Source organism: Ochotona curzoniae, unplaced genomic scaffold (assembly GCF_017591425.1).
Source record: "Ochotona curzoniae isolate NIBS_2020 unplaced genomic scaffold, NIBS_Ocur_1.0 contig_21, whole genome shotgun sequence".
In the NCBI taxonomy this organism is placed as follows: Eukaryota; Metazoa; Chordata; class Mammalia; order Lagomorpha; family Ochotonidae; genus Ochotona; species Ochotona curzoniae.
In genome coordinates, this window is record NW_024465322.1 from 9,621,070 (window position 1) to 9,642,546 (window position 21,477).

General features: G+C 38.7%; 1 protein-coding gene across 3 annotated transcripts in view; it reads right to left on the minus strand.

Moving 5' to 3' along the window:
* Positions 1-21,477, minus strand: part of FSTL5 (follistatin like 5) — a 196,459-nt gene that overhangs the window by 88,099 nt on the left and 86,883 nt on the right. For all 3 annotated transcript variants that reach the window (XM_040971412.1, XM_040971411.1, XM_040971410.1), the window contains exon 5: positions 16,841-16,961. In XM_040971412.1, coding sequence (XP_040827346.1) covers positions 16,841-16,961 — 121 coding nt within the window. The remainder of the gene's footprint in view (positions 1-16,840; positions 16,962-21,477) is intronic.

The following is a 21,477-nucleotide window of genomic DNA, read 5'->3' on the forward strand; positions in this document are numbered from 1 at the left end:
GGAAACCCAGAGGAAGCTCCTGACTGTGGCTTCAGAACAGCTCAGCTCCAGCCTTTGTGGCCATTTTTGGAGTGAACCATCAGATGAAACATCTTCCTTTTTGTCTTTCCTTCTTTCTGTACATCAGTCTTCCCAATAAAATATAAATGGATCTTTAAAAAAAAAAGTCTGGATGATTGTTCAATTTTTTGATTATAACAAAGGCCACTGAAATCTATGTTTTCAATAAATCAATCGTACTGTGTGCTATGTGACTTCTTAAGAAGTATTCTAGAAAATAGCAAGTCTTGTTATTTCATGGGAAAATTAATTAAATGCTGGCAAGCATCCTGCGACTTAGCTAGATTAAGTCATTTGATCACTAAGTTACTCCTTTCAATACTAATGACAGTGTGAGAACTATTAGCCGAATCCTGGAAGCGCTGAAGGTCTTATCCACAGATTATAGCAAGACTGAGGAGATTTAAAACCGAAGTCAAGAGAATCAATGCCAAGTGGTTGCCCACACTGTTTTTTTTTTTTTAATGTTTGGAACATAGTAGTTAGGATACCATACACATTTTCCATGCTAGACGCTGTCAACGTTTACAGGGAGAAATCACTGTTAATTCACCTGGACGGTAGCTCTGAGCTTCCATTCAATGATTTGTAACGTGAAGGACCGCTTTCTTATTGGTTGACTTACTGTCATTAAGAAGAAAATAACTGTAATTCATAATTAATCATAGTTAAGAAAGTGACAGAAAACAAAATATTAAAATATATTTCGCACATGTCCATGCTGTTGCTAATTCTGCATGGAACTGCGCTTGGCACTCCATGAATAACTGAGATATGAAGGCTTTTGAGAGTGCTTTTGAATATCCAGTTCAAGCCATCATCAGTAGGAGGGAGTTTCCTAAGTAAAGTGGAAAAAAAGTTGGCTAATAAAACATTGTTTCATTAATTTGTGACTTTACTTTGAAGAACTGACGTTCACCACGACTTTCTTACAAGGTGACACAGACTTTTCTGAGAACACGCTTAAATTATTCTGAGTGCGAAACCAAAACGCCCATTACAGTAGGAATGAAGAATTAAACACTGTCTGAAATCCAACAAAAATAGTGACAAATACTTGCTTATATTCCCAAATCACACACCTACATCTCAGGGAACCGTTCCTACGTCACCGTTCTCCATACATTTTATTATTCTCCTCAGGTGTTCCAGAGTTTACTTTTTTTTCTCAGTATTACAAATTAGACATATTTTCATGATTATTTTCATCTTTGGTAGTCTAGGAGAGTTTGATATTTTGATTACTGCGGATACCAAAAGGAATTTGTCGGATTGTACATTTTCACCGCTTACAGTAGCTTTTGAAAAGGTTTGCATTCTAAATTCTTGACAGTTGGTCTCGGACTGGTCTTCAAAAATGCATTCTTTACACTCTTGGGACCGTTTTCCAAACCCATCGTATCAGGCAACATCTTCATGAATCATGTCACCTTTCATCCTCTTCCTCTGATCACTGCTGAGCTGAGGGATTTCCCTGCTGGCTGCTCCACTGCACTGCCACTGCGTTGCACAGCCTCTTTTCCCAAGTGGGAAAGTTATTTCAGGACCTTCCCAGCCACAAGGACAACCCAGAGAGCAGATAGGACCTCACCGAACCGTGCGCCCGATCCGAGGTCACCTCGTGACTCACTTTCTCTCACAAACAGAATGTAGATGCAAAGCTGAAATTCTCGTCCCACGTACTGAGAACCAGGAGCCGCATGCGAATAGCACATGGTGAAGCCCATCTATCTTCCTAACACATGAACTATACTTAGTTCTATACTCATTTTAATTTAATGTCCAGACATGAAACATCAGCTACAATATATACAATGCAAGCTATTGTGAGGAATAAAAAAAAAAGTAGGCAAACAAAAGCAAGAAATGCAAATCTCCTAATCCTTTAGCAAATCTTCTAATCCGCTAGCCCTGCCTCCTGTAAGGAATGTTCATCCTGTGAGCAGGACCTGCTGTGCTGGGGACCAAATCCTTGCTTGCTACCTTTATTATGAAACTACCATTGGCTTATTTTTGCCGTTACAAAGTCACCCTTCTGTATTCACTAGTTTCATCTGGAAACAAGTAGAATATCAGCCATTATGACAAATACAGATTTCGATAAAAAGCACGATTTCTATACAGAAGGGAATAAATTTCACTTTGCAGTGCTTGATTACAGAGATAAACAGGTGCAGTCCGTTTTCTCTAGTATTTACTATGACTAAGGACTAGTGATTCAATGTCAGTCTTAATATGCAATTTTCCTTTCTGGGTTCGAGACAATTTAATAACGAGTAAATACAAGGGCCCGGCATGGTAGCCTAGTGGCTGAAGTCCTTTCCTTGAATGTGCTAGCATTCCATATGGGCAATGGTTCTAATCCCAGTGGCCCTGCTTCCCATCCAGCTCCTTGCTTGTGGCCTTGGAAAGCAGTTGAGGACGGCCCAAAGCCTTGGGACCCTGCACCTCCTTGGGAGACCCAGAAGAGGCTTCAGGCTCCTGTCTTCGATCGGTTCAGCTCTAGTCATTGCAGTCACCTGGGGAGTAAATACAGAAGATCTTCCTCTCTGTCTCTCCTCCTCTCTGTATATCTGCCTTTCCAATAAAAAATAAATAAAATCTTTAAAAAATGAATAAATGAAAAGGATTTAATAAAGTCAAAGAGATTATTCTGTACTGAAGCAAATAATATAAAATAGTTAATAATGTTTAACTATTTGAAATAGTTAACATAGCTATTTGCTGAATAGTACCAATTCTTCTCAAATAAGAAACAAATGTGTGAAGAGGGCTTGATGAAATAAAAAGTATATGTGCTTTAAACCTACAACTTGTGAAGCAATTAAAATGTGCACACATATATGTATATTATACATATGCTCCCACCCCATATGTAAATGGAAAGCCATGGGCAGAATATTCATTATGTTTAACCATGTGATGCAAATAATATATATCCATTAATTCATTTATAAAAAGGGCAAATTCGAACAGATCAGAAATCAGGGTATTTTTGTGGAACTCTCATGCATTTGATGAAAGTTTATCATTTCCCTTTTAATGAAATATACACATGAATTGCTTAATGATGGGGAACATTCTGGGAAACGTCTCATTAGGCAGTTCTATCGCTGGGCATGCGTTATAGAGTGAGCACTTACACCAGGGAAAGATGCAGCCCACGACATGCCCAGCCAAGCTGGCAACGCCTATGGCTCCGAGACAACGAACAGCAAAATATGTGTGTGTGCTGAAATTCTGTCAGCAATTGTAATACAAAGGTGTTACAACATCACAGCAAAACCACAAGTCGTAAGAATCTGTTAGCTCCAACATAATCAAGTGGGACCATGGCGATACCCACTGTCCATGGTGAGCGAAACGCCGTTATTCAGCACATTTGGCTTCTTAAATGACACAGTCTGTAATTTTGTTTACTTGTTTCCGATTTTACTCATCACTTGTTCCCAATCTTTTTGTGATACGCACTTCATTTTACTGGCTTGTATTTATAAGTGTGTTGAAGTCTTTTGATTTCATTTGAATTGCTGGGAGATAGAAGGAGATGTTGCAATATTTAGGGAGAGGTCTTTCATCAACTTCATCCTTTCCCAAATGCCTGAAACACCCTGCCCTGCGTCCAAATGACGTTCAGTCCAAGTCACTGCCTTGGGTTTCATGACTGAATTGTCTGAGCCATCATATTGTCTGTCAGGGTGCAATTTTTGCACGTTAACAGGAAGCCATATAAGAAGCTGAGGCTGAGCTACACAGCCCATTATTCAGTGCAAGTTCCCTAGGAGTCTCAAAAATGGCACCACATGTCCAGCCCTTCGATAGAACACACAGAGACACAACTGAGGGTATTCACACAAATTTATCTTTTTAAACAGATCTATTTGTCCTCGCATTGGAAACTCAGAATCACAGAGAACAGGAGAGACAGACAGAAAGATCATGCACACGAGGATCCACTCCCCCAGTGGCTGCAAAGCCAGAGCTGAGCCGATCCGAAGCCAGGAGCCAGGAAATTCCTGATCTCCCATGCGGGTGCAGGCTCCCAAGGCTGTAGGACTGTCCTGTACTGCTCTTCCAGGCCACACACAAGGAGCTGCAGGTGAAGTGGGGGCAGTTAGGGTACAAACTGGTGCCTACATGAGACTGATGCCTGTCATGGTTAAAACAGAAAAGCTGCAACATTAAACCTGGAAGCACTGACGTTCTCTCTGATTCTTTAGTTCACATTTCTAGGAATGCATTTTTCCTTCTGATGCGGAAATTATTTTTAGTAAGTCTTTAAATTCTTGGTTATGAAATGAAATTTAGTGACATCACCCAAAAATGTGTGTAATTCATACAGAGAATTAAATTAAATTGTGCTCAGGGAATTAGGCAGGTCTGTGTGAATGTGAATTATCTTTTCTTCAACAAATCTTTGGATTGGATCGAGGGCTGATCCCTTCTCTCTCTCTCCTTTTCTCTCTTTAATTCCTTCTTCGTCTACATTGCTATCATCTCTGTCTCATTCTGCCTCTATCTCACCTCCACTTTCTCCTGCCCCACATCTCCATGATTCTCAAATAACTAAATACTTAAAATTATTTTACTATTTGGATGATGTTGGGGGATATCATGTTATGCAAAAGAAATCAGACACAAAAGAACAAATAATATGCAATTTTACTTATAGGAAAAAAATCTAAAACAGTCAAACTCATTAAAACAAGAGAATGGCAGTTACTATGGATAAGTGGAGGAAGAACTGGATTGTTCAAGAGCACAAACTTTGAGTAATGCAAGAGCTGTAAAGTCCAGATATCCACTGTACTGCACAGGGCCTGTAGTTGAAAACATCATATTTACTTTTTAAAATATTAGGGTCTGGATTTGTGAAATCGAATGTAAAGCCATTTCCTGTAACATCACCATCATACGGGTGCTGGTGATTGTCCCGGCTGCTCATATTGAACTATGAATTAGGAGTCTAAGCCCCAAGAGCTAGACTGCTCGCAAGCCCTAGAACACCCTCTGAGTTATTGCATCATGCAATGTCTCCAGTAATCATGTTTTTGAAAACTTGATCCTGTGAGCTTGGATACAATAAACACAAAGGACTTTCAAACGTTCATGGTGAAAAAGTTATGTTGAAAAAATCTTCTGCAGCAACATAAAGTGATCTTTTGATTGTATTTTCTCATGAACTTCCTTTTCAGTACTGTTATAGTGTTCCAGAAGAAAAAAGAGAAAGACATGAAAATGACTAGCCTAAGAAGTCAAACTATTTTGGAGAAATAAAGCTACTTAAATGCATAGAAATTCTTCAAAGTCTTCCTTCGGTAAAGATTATACAAGAAATACTGAGTGGATTTTAAAACAGCTTGCAAAGGGATAGTCTGCAGGAGTTTAACAAGGTATCATTGTAGCAGGCAGGAAGAGGTCAAAGTAATTGAATCTCTAAGACCACACCAAGGCTATCTGCTGAATTAATTTATAATTACAGTGATGACATCTTTTTATCCATAACATGGATACAAATATAAATGAGAAGACTTTTACAACGTCTTTCACTTTTCATGTCAATGACATGCCTAGCGTCTATTTTCTTGCCTCAAGGATTATGTGGGTATGTGGGATTAGCTCCCAGAAATGTTAATATTATTTTATTTTCATCCTTTCTATGATGTGAAGACACAGCTAGGGAATTAAATGCAAATGAAAACATTTCTCTTAGCCACATTCTTTTTACCCTGATAAAAACCACTTGCATTCGTTTGTTTTAAGCATGAATCCTATTCCACATTTATCATTAAGGTTTTACAAATTCACAACATGCATTTGACTCAAAATGAATCGTTTCGATCATCTAATTCTCTTCGTAATTTTGATTTCCAAGTTCCCTTCAGCTATAAGAGTACTGAATTTCTGATAATTTTTCTCCTGTTCTACAAAAGAATCTCATTTCATGTTGGGATCACATTTTGCCTAGCTCCTTGTCGTTCACTACTTTTAGATGATTTTGTACTTGTGCATTTGCAGCACCTTTAAATATTCTGATGTATGTAAATTGCAATGATGTATTTCCTTATAATGGTACCGCTGATCTCTCTATATTCAGAACTAACCCTGTGGCACCTAGCAAGCTACATCCTCCATCAAGACAATTTCCATTTTAATCATTCTCAGAGGTTTTATTTCCTTAAATATACTGAATGATATTCCTAGTCGAAGTGTTTTTTAAACTTCTAACTCATAAGACATGATTGACTGCCTTCTGAAACTATCTATGTTAAATGTCACTAGACGGGACTCACAAAGCATGTGAATTTGGTCCATTAAAAAGCCATCGAGGATTCTGGGACCAGAATACCTACTGTTACAACATTTCCTTATTAAAAGTACTGAGATCCCTATGTGTCTTTTTACAATGTCATTCTTTCACATACAGGGTACCAATGACGTTGCTTTCTAGGGAACAGCTAATTTTATAAGAACAAAGCCTGCAAAGAAGATTTATTTGTGAGAACAGTCAGGAACCGTACTTCTGAAATAACAATGCATCCTTTTAACTCATTGCTTTTGTCTGCTGAGATGCTCTTGATAAAGTCACGAAGGAACATATAGATACAGACACAAAAACAGAAGGAGGTGTGAGCATAGACCTGAGCTTAGATACAAACTTAGAAGCAGACACAGGCTTGGGCAGGGGGGATGCACAGCACACACACTGTGTAAGGTGCACCAAACCATTTGCTCTGGCCCTTTCAGGGTAACCGCAGGGAGGACTTAAAGTTCAAACACAGCAGCATGATTTTTAATTTAATAATTTTGTGTGGCCCACAAATGACATTAAGAATATCAAAATGATCCTTGGAAGAAACAAACAAAAAGTCTTACACCAGTGAAAAGACAGATAAATGCCGTTTTAACTGAAACGCAGGGTTTATAAATACGTTTGATTAGAATCTCCCTGATTCAAAAAACATGCCACTGCATATTATAAACGTGTTATTTATTTAAATAGCGGAGTGACAGAAAAAGACAAAGGGAGGGAAAAAAAGAATGAAAGATCTTCTATCCACTGACTATCTCTGCAAATGCCTACAACAGGTGGGATTCGGCCAGGTTGAAACCAGGAACCAACAGCGCTATCTAGGTCTTCCATGTAGTCGGCATGGCCCAATCCATACGCTGTTACCGTCTGGCCCACAGACACATTAAAACAATCCTGGATGCTAATTAAAGACAATCAGAGGAACTCCAATATGGGATGTGGGTAACCCAAATGACAGCTTAACCTACTGTGTAACTACACCTAAGCAACCCTGTGACTGAGAGCAAAAAAGGGTCTTTGGGAACTGAAAAAGACGCTGTTCACATAAACCATAAAAATTCATCATTTTTTTAGCCAAAAAAAACCATATGAAAAAGCCAGTGAAAATGCATAGATGAAATATTCATATATATACATTATGTAGACATATGCCAAAATCTATGCATTTGCATATCACAGCAAGTATTTTTTGGATGAATAGATTATAAAATAAAAATTTTCAGCACAATAGAAAAATGTAAAAGGTATTACAAGTGATGAGACAATGAGACACTTCATTTTACATACTAGTGTTACATACAAATTTGACTTTTTGTGACTGCAATCAGTCAGCAGTTGTGCGTGTATAATATACAAGGACCGACTGGCCCATGTTCCACCTGCCAAACTTTCTGGATGTTATATCCTGGGCAAACAGCATGAATCACAAGTCAGTCGTCATTTTCATAAAAAATACTGGACTCATTCCAAAAGTGACAAAAACATAAGATTTCATAAAGCATCTTTTAAAATATTGTCACTGAGATCAGTAAAACAGATGTTACGCATATTGGTTTGCGCATGTTTTAGAATAACTTGGAAAATTCACTTTTGTGGTTTGAAAATATGTCCAGAGAAACAAATTGTTGTTCTGAGAGCAGATCTACTCGCAAAACACTTCCATTCTGTGGGGTCTACAACTTCTTCAGTTCCGTACTATGCATGTGTATGTATTATTTTAGAAATAGAAAAAGAGCCCAATACAGTAAACTAGTGGCTAAAGTCCTTGCCTCGTACACGCCTGGATCCTATATGGGCACAGGTTCTAATCCCAGCAGCCCTGCTTCCCATCCAGCTCCCTGCTTGTGACCTGGGAGGGCAGTCGAGGACAGCCTAAAGTCTTGGAACCCTGCACCTGCACGGGAGACCTGGAAGAGGCTCCTGGCTCCTGGCTTCGGATCAGCTCAGCACCGGCTGTTGTAGCTGATTGGGGAGAGAATCAGTGGATGGAAGATCCTCCTGTCTGTCTCTCCTCCTCTCTGTATATCCACCTTTCCAATAAAAATAAATAAATATTAAAAAAAGAAAAAAGATTGTAGAATTTAATCTTTTAGAATTTAAAATATTTCTACAGGATGCAGTGACAGCAATATTTTGGGGACAGTAATTCAGTGCACTCATGAAAATATAAAATGTGTCAGTGGAAATGAAAACAAGATTCCATATGTGCATCCTTGTAATCATATGGATACCTATGGGGTCAGCTTAGCTCCAGCCATTGTGGCCACCTGAGTGGCCCAGCAGCTGGAGGACCTTTATATCTGCTTCTCTCTGTAAATGTGCCTTTCCAATAAAAATAAATAGATCTTTCTAAAGATGCAAGTTTTTTAAACTGTGGATTAATACAAATATGACAAGCTTGATATTGCTTCTGCGGATGGAATCTCAGTAAACAGGAAGGAGCAAGCCAAAGAGAAATGTGCTTGAATGGTAAGAGTCCAGCCCACAAACAGCCTGAGCCTGAGTCTGTTGTCAAAGCACTCCATCCAGACATGGAGAGTGGGTTAGAACTTCGGCACTTGTGACATTGACAAGTATCACGCAGTTGGCAGCTTAGAAAACAGAAATGGAGAATTCTTCAAGTAGATACATTCATCTGGAGTTTCTGACATAACCCAGGGAAACAGTCGTAAAGACTAACCAATCTTAGAAATGTGGATGGCAAGGTGGGGTAATTTGGCCATGGAAATTTAGTGCTTGCCTTAGAGTGGAAACAGATAGGAGTGACGCCACACAGAGAGGATGAGATGTGGACTTACTGTTTTTAAAATAAGAGCAGTCCAGGTAATGTATGACAATTTATTTAATAATACATATAATGAGGGCACTTTACTTGGTTCAAAAGCTTTGAGATTCATGCACAATTTTTTCATAATAGACATTTCTATTAACTTTTGATTGGAGATGCGTATGTGTGTGTCTGCATATTTTTCAAAAATCCCAGCAAAACAGAAAAATTATGAAAAACCTCCACATAATTTTTTCGAATGTTATACCAAAATACACCCTTTATTCCATTTTCTTATCTTTATGAAGCACATCTGGGAGGAGAGGTGGGTATAGATATGGGCTCAGTTTTAAATGACAAAGAGCCAATCAACTTTCAAGTGTACCTCCATGTAACTTTCTTTCTTTACTCCAAAATTAAAGACACTATTGTTTTGAGTTCAAGTTGCTGTTGCTGCATTTCATTCTTAACTGTCTTAGCATCTACTCAATCGTCTATATGAGAATGGGCTCCGAAGCTCGGAGATGAATCTTGAGATCACCTTGTGGCGAGCACCACAGAAGCCAGCACTGGGGCTGTCATACCTCACCTGCGGGCCTTCAATGCAGACAGCAGCACGTGGATTCTACTGGGGCATTCATTTTGCCTTCATTTTCACCAAACGGCCCTTGCTGCCACTCTCCAAACCATGGTATCCTCTTAGGGACTGTGACTGCATAGCAAAACTTTTTTAAAAATGAAATTTTTTTCAAGTTTTAGCCTACTCAACTCATTTTTATAATTCCAAAGCGTCTGTCTTAACATAAATCTTTCAGTGTCCTTTCCCCCTATAGTTTTTCTGTAAGTGAAAGTTTGGTGGTATTTGAGGCCAAGAGGTATAGGCACTTGAGAATATTTTACGATGCTGAGCATGTCAAATTTTAAGCTTCATGAGTTTTAAATCCGTACTTGGGAAGCTCTGCCCTCATGCCTGATCTTTCTAGACCAGCAGCCTGCACAAGCATGGCAATTACCACTTCATCATGTTCAGCGAGATACGATTCCTGCCTCCTTTTGATCTTTTCCAGTGATTTAAAGATTTGGAAGAAAGAGTAAAAAGCAGGTATTTTAAGCAAAGGCAATTCTGAATTATGAAAACATGTTAAAAAATACTTAAGACACTCCTCCCCCCCTACCGCCTTGAAGTGAAAGGAACTACAACGTTGCTTTTCTGTGTACAATTATTCACTTATTTTTACATCTATGATGAAGTGATGTGATCCAAATTGGTCTTTGTGAAAATTGAACTCCGAGGTATTTCAGGTACAGAAACCTGGCGAGATGGGAGCACGATATGTGCTTGGCTGGGTCTACTGTCCCTCCACTTAGATTCAACCCCCATTATTTGACTCCCCAAATGCCTGAACCACCAACCAAGCTTTTGCCGGTTCTGAAGCTAGGAGTCAGGAGCTCATTCCAGTTCTCCCAAGTAGGCAACAGGAACCAAGCACTTGCACCATTCTACGTTGCTGTTCCAGCCTCGATAGCAGGGAGCTGGAGGCCAAGGAAGGCAGCAGGTCCTCAGTTCTTACGTGATACCATCGTCACAGGCCGGGTTTAAACCACCGAAGCACAATTGCAATCAGAAGAATATTAGAAAAGGGTTTACTCACATCATTTATTCCATTGTTTTACTACCATATTTTATTAATACAAATACACATCAGTAAATTTTTTCCTTGCTTAGCAGAAAGAATTGTTATGAAATAAATTGGCCAGGTAGATAAAATGCAGCTCCCCAAGGAGCTCTCTATTTAATGGAGTGAATCTACGTCCTAATAAGCAGCGTCGGCCTTGTTAACATTGTGTAATCTATTTTGCAGTACATAAAGCACCTGCGTTTTATTTTCTTTCTAAACCTTTTAGGGTATTTAGCATTGGGAAAGTCAAATGTAACTGGAAATGTAATCCCATATTGTCCTCCAAAAGACAGGACAGGAAACAATTATGATCATGGAAACCAATTTTCATTTTTTTTTGTTTTGGTGGCGTATAACCAAGAGATAGTCATTATGAGCACGCTTCTACTATTTCTAGACAGCCAGGGAAGTGGGGGAATAAAAAGAGGGAGATTATGCAACAATTTTTCTTGCAAATTAGACGCAGTAGGGAGTAGATTCATATGTGAGAGTTTATATTATCTGTGCATACACAGGTCTGGCCTCATACCTGGAGAGTGTCGGTGTGTGTGGGTCTTTTGGAGAAGGGCAAGGGGATTAACCTGCCACTCCTGGAAATACGTCAAGAATAACATCGGCCTTTAAAAGAAATAGTTGCTCTTCAAGATCAAATTGATACAGGTCAGTTCTCAACACTCAAATCATTCTACAGCTAAACACAGCAATATCTGATAAAACCCTGCTTACAGTTTTGCAATTCAAATCCACCACCACCACTTGTAAAACCATGCTATCTTGCAAGCAGAAGTCGCTATCTTAATTTTATTATTATTATTATTGCTTCAGTGATGTTTAAGGTGTTATTATTACTCTTCGGGTAGTTGTGTAGGCATGAAACATACACGGCCTGGCAGTGAAGTCACTGTTGCAATGTCCACATTCCTTTTTCGAGTGTCTGGATTCAAAGGTTGATTCTGTCTGCAACTTCAGCTTCATGAGAACACAAACGCTGGGACGCAGCAGCCAGTGCCGACTGGAGGAGCTGGCTCGCTGCCATCCCAGCTCTGTCCTCCCAGCCCTGACATACATCGGCCCCATCCACTGCAAGCATGTGGGGCAAAAACCAACGGGCGGGAGGCTTCCTGGCTTCCTCTCTCTCCCTTCCTCCCACCCTCCCAAGTAAAGGCAAAACAAACAAACCTAAAAATGGCACAAATGCCATCTGATGCAAATAACAAAATAAAATTATAATGAAATCTTGGATTTCATTTCTTCTCTATCAGAGCATAAGTAAATTGTCTCTGGGACAACAACAAAAGCTTGCTAAACAAACAAAATTATTGATTATATAACCTGTTTTTGAAGGAATAATCATTGCTGAAACTGAATAATGCCACTATTTCCATACACTACTAAAAATGTTTTAAATTCTTAACATGTTGACAATTAATAACTCTGAAGAAAATATTTATACATTACAAAATTTTGAAAGATATGAAGTAGAGAAGCGCATAAACTTGCATATAAATATTTATCTGGATTGTAAATTTTATTCATCTAAAGCTATGAAGATGTGCTACTTTTAGTTGTAAATATCATAAGCCTGCTGCTAATATAAAATGATTTCAAAGTTAGTAAACCATTTAAAAGAAAACCGCAGCTATGGAATCATCGAGCCATCATGCCGATTGCTCTTAAAAACGGCTTTCCAGAGATGTTCACCTCCTTTCACTTTGACTAATGCTTTCTCTGTTGCTCCATTATCGGTATTAGAGAAAATACGCTTACATCTGATTACTGTACTCCTTTTATTCCCAAATAAAGTGATCACAGGCTAATGATTAAAAATATGTTAAGGTCAACATAATATTTGGTTAGAATTTGTAATATTTGAGTATAGCAACTGACATCCTTAAGAAAATGATTTTTTTTGGTTATACTGTAATTATCAAATATTTATATCCACTATATCCACTAAGAACTGCTTTATGAAAAGAAATAAAAAAGAGATTTTGAACATAATCATGTGATTTAAAGAAATAGCTTAGAATTTTAGAATGTGGTGAGTTCTTTTTTTTTTAAGGGCAACAATAGAACTATTTTACAACTGGTGTAAATAAGACATCCAGAGCTGATGCACTATTGTTGCAAAAAGCACTTATTCTATGCTTAGTAGAGATGAGTCTGTAGGTTATTTCCACACATGAGGATAATTTGAAGTAATAGAAATTCACTTTAATGTGACAATGCAAACAAGAGCAGCCCACAATATACAGCATAAGAGGCCTGTATTCGTTTGGGAAACTACAACTCATAAATGTAACGAAACTTCAAAAACTATCCCAAAACACCTTATTACAGAAAATGTTAAGATTTACCATTACACGCAAGTAATTTTCAAATCCAGCATCCTTTCTGTGCATAGTCAATTATTGGGTTATTTGGAAAATCCAAATGAATATCACTCATAAAATTGATAACCTCATGAAATGACTTCAAAATTTCAATTTAGTTCAATTTTAAAAATCGATCAATACCGACTATCAGGAATATCTTGATATCACTGCTAAAATTCAAGGCCTGATTTCTGTAAAGGGTTATCTTATCTTGTCTGATAGCAAATAACGCACTTTTCCCTTAGATTTCAAATAGAAATCCAGGTAGCCATACAAATTGTTCTTAATTTTATATTCTGACCTAATTTAGTTGAAAGAAAATGGAAAGACGTAGTGCTTTGCATGAAATATGGAACTATGAATTCATCTTAATTCCAGAAGGGATGGTTGCATTGAAACACGGACAACCTTTCCTGAAAATGCTCAGGCCAGCAGAACGCCCGGCAGCTGTTTAGATCTCCTGACCCAAGGACTTGGCGCTCCCTTTAAATATCCACAACGATGTCACTGACCTCACTTAGGATTTATCAGATCCCACTAAGTAGTTTTACACGGTTGCTAATCGCTGAAGTAAATATTAAAACACTTAATACACGCATGAAGAATTTTTTCAAATATCTTATTAAAATTAAAAGATTATTTTTTAGAATAACGCTTATGGGAACATAGCAGAATGAATAATGTCTTATCCATAAAAATGAAATAATGTTATTTCCTTTGTTTAAAGATACGATCATTACACAGTAACAGTGTAATAACACCTTGGGCTTTGTCACTAATTTCCCCTGATTGCTACCAATCCTTGATTCTGTTCATGGAAACAAGCACCTAAGGAAATGAGAAAGTCTGTCCATCTTTGTATCGGCCAGAAATCGGTGCTCCTGTCGAGTGCCTGGCTTCTCTGCACCCAGCCGTTTGCTTCTGGACAGTCTTTAGGGCTTCTGCTAATTTATAGAGGCTCACTTTATAAACTGTGGGGGTGGGATGCATCTAGAATATTAAAAAATGGTTTTATCTTTAGTATATGTGTCACCTTTATCATTTGCGTCTAAGTTATTTATTCCTAAGGAAATGAAAGCCTAAATTGTAAGTTATTCTGCCAGCCTCCTGCTCAAGAAGGTGCTGAACCAACGATTCAGGTAGATTAGTTGTCTCACCGTATATATATATATATATACATATATATATGTATATATATACGTATATATATATATATATGCATGGGATGTAGTTATTGATGAAAGTTTACTATTTTAACAGCAGGGTTATTTTACTAAATCATGTCATCATACAAACCCTGTCAGAAAACCTCGAAGAATCCAAGTATGTTTAGTTATCTCATTACCAAGAATAGTGTGCAAGATTCATATAATGCTATCAAATATTCAGCTAAACGTGTTGAAGGTGCAGAATGGCAGAATGAATCAAAAGGCTCGTTTTGAAAAACGAAAACAAAGAAATCCTTTAGTTTGGCGAAAAACAAACATGCAAAAATCTTAATAGAAATGACCATTAAAGCTCTTTATCACGGTATATTATGGTTCAACCTTCAAAAGAAAGTTAATTTAGATGCTAAAAGGTATACATGAAAAATGCACATTACCTTCAAAGAATCTGCAGTGAGATCTGCAGCTGATTTTTAAAAGATTTATTTATTTATTTAAGATTTGTTTATTTTTTTATTGGAAAGGCAGATATACAGAAAGGAGGAGAGAAAGAGAGGAAGATCTTCAGTCCGATGATTTGCTCCCCAAGTGGCCACAATGGCCGAAGCTGCACCCATCCAAAGCCAGGAGCCCAGAGCCTCCCCCGGATCTCCCACATGGGGGAAGGGTCCCAAGGCTTTGGGCTGTCCTCAACTACTTTCCCAGGCCACAAGCAGGATGCTGGATAGGAAGCAGGACTGGTGGGATTAGAATCAACACCTTTATGGGAACTTGGCACATGTAAGGCAAGGATATTAGCCATTAGGCTATCGCACTGGACCCTTCACTGCCTATTAGTGCTTCTTCTTTGGTCATTACCTTCTGCTTATCTCCAAAAGTTTAAATTCTTTCATTCTGAAGTCTTTTTCATTTACCTCTCACATTCACAAATCCTCTTTTGCTTTCACAATGAGATTATTCTTCACTTACTTAAAAGGTGGTATAGACCTTTCTATGTCACCTACCCCCTTTTATCTTGCAAATAATGGTTACTACCAATTGAAATTTATTGCGAGGGAACTAGCACTTCATGCTTAGTCTAACAAGCATTTGATGATAAACTGTCAGTCCTGGATTTCCTCCCCCTCTGTTTCCGTTTCTCCGTATACACAGTGAGTAAAAGGCTTTCCTCTTTCAGGAACATATTCTGATATTACAATACCCTTCTGGGGGATCAAAAGCAAAGGAATCATCCTCTCTCGCATCCCACCTCATAATTCAAACCAAAAATCTAATCTGATTAAATTCTAAGATCATTTTGATATCTTGCCTTAAAATTTAATTCTCAATTCTGTCTCTTACAAGTTATACAAAGTATTTGATACAATATTGTAATATAAGCTTCACATATCATGCAAAGGATTAGCATCTTCATGTATATGAATTTATAAAAATAATAATCTGTTTGAGTAACTTCCTTGATCACCAGGAAGCTAATTAATGCCAAAATGGCAGATAAATGATTGGCAAAGAGCTTTTATACCAAGTGTAATTTCTATCTCCTTTCCTACCGAAGGGCAGACACACATACACACAATGCTACTTCAGAATGTTCAGGGCCCAGCGCAATGGCTCCATGGCTAATTCTTTGCCTTGCGTCCACATGGACCCCATACGGGCACCAGTTCGTGTTCTAGCCACTCCACTTCCCATCCAGCTCCCTGCTTGTGACCTGGGAAAGCAGTCGAGGATGGCTCAAATACTTGCAATATTCCATCTGTTAGTTCAAAGCCTCTCGGTGAGTCTTCAAATATCACCATGTAAAGGTGGACATCGTGGTGTAGTGTGTTAATACCACTACCTGCAGTTCTAACATTCCGCATGGACAGTAGTTCATGCCTTGAGGGCACCACCTCTCACCCAGTTTCCTGACAATGCATGTGAGAAAGCTACAGAAGACGACCACAGCTGCGGACCCTGCACTCCTGTGGGAGACTGGAGGAAGCCACCAGCTCCTGCCTTGGACTAGTCCAGCCCTGACTGTTGTAGCCTTGGCAAGTGAACCAGCGCACGGAAGACATCTTATGATTTCTCTCTCTCTGTAACTACTTTTCAAAGAAATGTGCAAATCTTAAAATAGTCACTGTGTAAACAACTGAGTTATTCTCACTCACCACTTAGATTCATGACCCAAACTGGCCAACTATAGTTCCTACCCTAAAATGACATTAAAGTCAGTACTGCATAGTTAAAGTATTGTATTATAATCAGAAAAAAATAAAACAAAAAACCAGCTGATACTCAAATTTATGCCATTTGCCTCTGCTCATTTTAAAACTACTAAATCCGCTCCGTTTTGCACATATCACAAAAGAGCCAAAGACTTAAAATTCTCCAATTTGCCATTCCTCTTTAGAAACAGCTTGTTCTGTGAGATCAAGGGAACGCAGCAGATTGTGCAAAGCAGTCGGGAAAGGGCAAAGAGAAACGAGAGTACTCACGGAATGCTCTGTAGAATTCCTCAAGAGCTAGGAGCTTGTCACTGTTCACGTCATCCAATCTCAGCAGGTCATACAAAGTGCAATCAAAAACATCTTTCCCAAGTTCATCTTGCTTTATCACCTGACAAAGAAAACAACCATACCTTTATATCTGTATCTTAACATAGGCATATCGTTAATTATTTGTGCAAAGCGCATAAAAGCTCATTTGACATGTGAAGTTGGGTAAGGAAATCAACCCGTGGGGAAAAAAAATTGAGGTTAATTAATGGGTACCTATTTTTAACCCTTTCAAAGTTAGAAAGTCAAAACATACTTAGAATTGGGTGCAGACTCTCTAACACAACGTCTTACAACAATTCTGAACATCAAAAGAACATTTAGTATTTCACTCTTTGCTCCATTTACAGTGAGTCAAGAACACGTGCCCACATGAGAATCCCTTCTGTATCTCAATGACCTGTGCCAAAATAAAATAGTGCTCTTTCCCAACCAAAACAGCAAGACCGCTCGCGCCAACCTTTTTTCTCATATGATCGGAGAAAAATGCAGTTAGACTTTTCTACTCTGCCTAAACTCCTCCCCAGCTGGAAGTTAAGTCATTTGGGAATATGCATGACTCACTTGGTCACAAGAGTCATTAAGCAAATGACTGTTTCCAAGCGCCAGACAGAAGTAATGCACCAACTGATGATACAAAGCCATTCAAGCGTGAGTGCAAAAACAAAAAATCAGCTTTTTTTCTTCTCTGCATCCGTTCTCTTCACTGAGACCACCTTTTTCATTTTTATACTCTTCTGAGTCCAACTGTAATCTGTCATATATTACAGAGCTCCCCACCATTTTCCAGACACTCATATTCATTGTGGCTAACTGGTTAGCTATGTCCACAGAGTTATACTCTTTCATAAATTACTTCATACAGAGGTGGTAGTTCACATTGCTTGGAGCTGTGTATCAGATTGTTTTAAGGTGGTACAAACAGAAATCAGTCTCTTACAAGTAGATACACACCACATGCTTTCCCTGATATGTGGGAGCTAAAATAACAACAACAACAACAAAACAGCAGCAACAACAACAAAACAACAGCAGCAACAACAAAACAGCAACAACAATAAAATAGCAGCAACAACAAAACAACAACAAAACAGCAACAACAACAAAACAACAAAACAGCAGCAGCAACAACAAAACAGCAACAACAACAAAAAAAAAAAAAAACCCAAACAAACCTCAGTCTACAGAACATTATCTATCAGAGCTTGGAGGAATAGAAGGGTCGGAGATAATCTGGATTCAAAGGATGGGTGTGGTTCATTCATTTTGACCAATATACTTTGACCAGAGAGAGCTATCTGCCATCCACTGGTTCAGTACCAAAATGATCCTGATAGCTAAGCTTGGGCCACTCCAAAGCCAGGATCCATCTGATTTATGAATCAGGTTGCAGGCACCCACGTCCTTTCATCAACTTATTCTCCAAGGGACATGAGCAAGGAGTTTGATTGAAAGTAAAGCAAATGAGACTCAAAGCAACACCCTTGTGGGATGCCAGGCTCCAAGGCAGCTTGCCCTACTATGCCACAATGTTAGCCTCCAGAACAATAACCGTTACTGCAATCTGCTTCTCCCTCAAGTAGTCATGAAGGTCCTGAGACATGGCTTGTGGCACTACCGCTGAGGGGCACGGAGGCTTACCCTTCCTGCAGGAGACCAGTCCTCCAGAAAGCTTGATTACGTCAATGGAAGATTGGTGCGGCCAGTCTCTAGATTTGATTTGCATGTTAGCTAGATGTTTCATCTTCTTTAGAATCCCCTTATGCTAACAATTGGCATATTTCTGACTGTGGAGAGAGCACTGAAGGTGGGTGCTAGTATGGGTGTCCCCAGAGACCCCAGCACCTTCTGCAGCTCAGTCAGCAGTGACTGCCAAGGACAGCCACACACATCATCTGCTAAGAGATTCTCTAACACAATGAGTGCTCTGTACTCGTGTGTAGTATTAACATGGTACTGGGCAAGCCGATATATGTCATTTTAGAGGAGAAAAAAAAAGGCAGAGGGCTTATTTGGATTAACTGTTTCATATAAATAGACATTGTACATGACAAATATTAAGCCACGCACTCTTGCACAGTCCAGCTGGGAGGATTAACAAAATCACGTCAGGGCTGAAGCCATCTCTCCTTTAAGCCAAATGGGAAAAGAGAATACAGCTTTTGTATTTAGGAAAGAACAGAACTCTCAGTCGTTCTCCATCTGTTATTGGGAAGATCATGTACAATGAATTTTCCTGGGGGCTGGAAATGGGAGCTGTGTATTTGATATTATCTCACTACGTTCTCCCTAAAGATCTGTAGTGTTGGAACAGCTCTATTTAGAATGCACCAGCAGCAAGGTTCAGCCCCGTATTTTAACACTATTTCTAGTGGCTTTTATTCTTAGATTTATTCGTAAACAGAAATGTAGCAGGGTGGATAAAAAAAAAAAAAAACTTTCCTCATTTTCTTTCTCATACATATATATGTCCTTCTATGTCCTTTTTATTCAAATTGAGCTCATGTATTAGGCTAATACAGCTGCTTCCCATACTTTTCATGATTGGTCATCGTTAAATTCAACTAATGTGCTTTGAGTCCATCAATATGCCCTCGAAAAGTTCATGATCCTGTCTACTAAACTCCACAAAGAGAATGCCAAATATTCATGTAATAAGGGAACTAAAATTTTGAACTAAAATTTTGTTACCAAAAAAAAAAATTAATGCATGATTATTTTTATACTGCATTTTTACACAGAAATAATAAATAAACACCAGCTAAATACTAGTCATAACAGATTTAATTCCATTCCCTGCCTACTTTTCAAAATGCTCCTCCATTTGCAGAATAGACGTCATTTCTATTGTGCGTCCTAAGGGTACATGTTTATCTTGAGATGGAGTTGTCATGGTTGAATAAGGACTGTCATAGCTCAGGCAGGATTAGGGATTTTGTCATCATTATTATTATTTTTTCAAACCAAGCAATAAAATCAAACTTTCTTGCCCCAAAGTAAACTACTCTTGATAATACTCTGCTCTTATTTTTCAATTATTTATTCAATAAGCACTCTGGACTCTCCATTTCAGACATCATGAAAGTTAATTATTATATTTATGACATATTACACCATTCGCAAAGTCTCTTCAGACACGAATGTTACATTTTAAAATGCATCTTTCTATTCTATAGGAAATATGTTACCAATACACGTTTAAACTTTTATAAGAACTTAACTTTCAATATTAAGCTGCCCCGGGCGTATTATGAACAGCACTTAAAAACGTGTATGTGGAACTAGTTACCAATCTTACGAAGCCACAGCTGAGAGTACAGACTTTTAATTGCAGCTTTGGGCTGCACAGAAACCAAGCTAGAGGCCTTATCTTTCTCTGCTCAGCACTAATTATTGCTATTATGATTATCCTGAAATCTTTAGCTGCAATAAGGAAAGTTCCACTGCTACTCAGAATCTACCTACAGGCACTGGCGTTGCCATCCTAGCACAACACCTGGCCCCTGTTGCCTCATTTTGTGTTTTGGACAGACATAGGAGCTTTCAAATGCAAGGCACATGTATTCATTTCCTCCAGGGGATGATGTGTGCTTTATACTCTTCTATGTTAAACAGGATTAATTACCATGGCACTCTTTTGCTTCTCTCCCCCTTACAAGTGCTTATTTGTTTGTATTACTTTGCCCACATGATTTTTTTTTCCTGAGACAAAGTGATTTTTCCTAATCTCACAGTAAACAAATATGTTGACTCAATCACAGTCTTTTAAAATCTTTTAAAACGTAATAGGCTTTATCAACTCACAATAAAGATTAAATGTCCATTGCCTGTAGTGAGAGTTCTAATAACATAAAAACATATTTGATATTTACAAACACGGCAAAATAAACACTGACACACTTAAATAGCAGCATGTTGGACTGTTGCTAAAGGAGTATACCATTGTAATAATATGGAGGAAAGCAGTGGACATCAGACAGATGTATTTACGTACATGGGAGACCTGAGCTGGGCTAGTCAGTATCGACCACCACTGACCACCACCTATTGGCACACTGTAAGTTAGGGTTGGGGGGCTACCTGGCAGTACTATCGCACAGTACCCACCAGTGAGAGTCGGAACAGGGGATGGATAACGTTAGGCTGGGATATGACACCAACCAGCATGTGAGAGAATCAGGTCTTGGGGATGATTCTGTGGTGGATATGTGGGTCCACCCAAATAGAACTGTAATATTCTCTGATTTGCTCAAGAGCTGGGATGGGAGACAGGTCAAGCTAAGCATTATCATGGAACCTTCCAACATTTATGGGGTACTGTGATGGGAAAAGGCCTGGTTGGTCCAGGCTGCAGCACATGTAAAGCACCCAGGGATAGAGTGTTGGGCCAGTACACCCAATGGCCAAGACAGAGGGGGCAGATTATGCTGCATAAGGGCTTAGCATCCACTGGCATTTTTGAGATCTGGGGTCTGGAATTGGGGAGTGAATCAGTGGATGAAGATCTTTCTGACTCTTTTCTTTATAAATCTGATCTGCCTTTCCAATAAAAATAAATAAATCTTAAAGAAAATAGA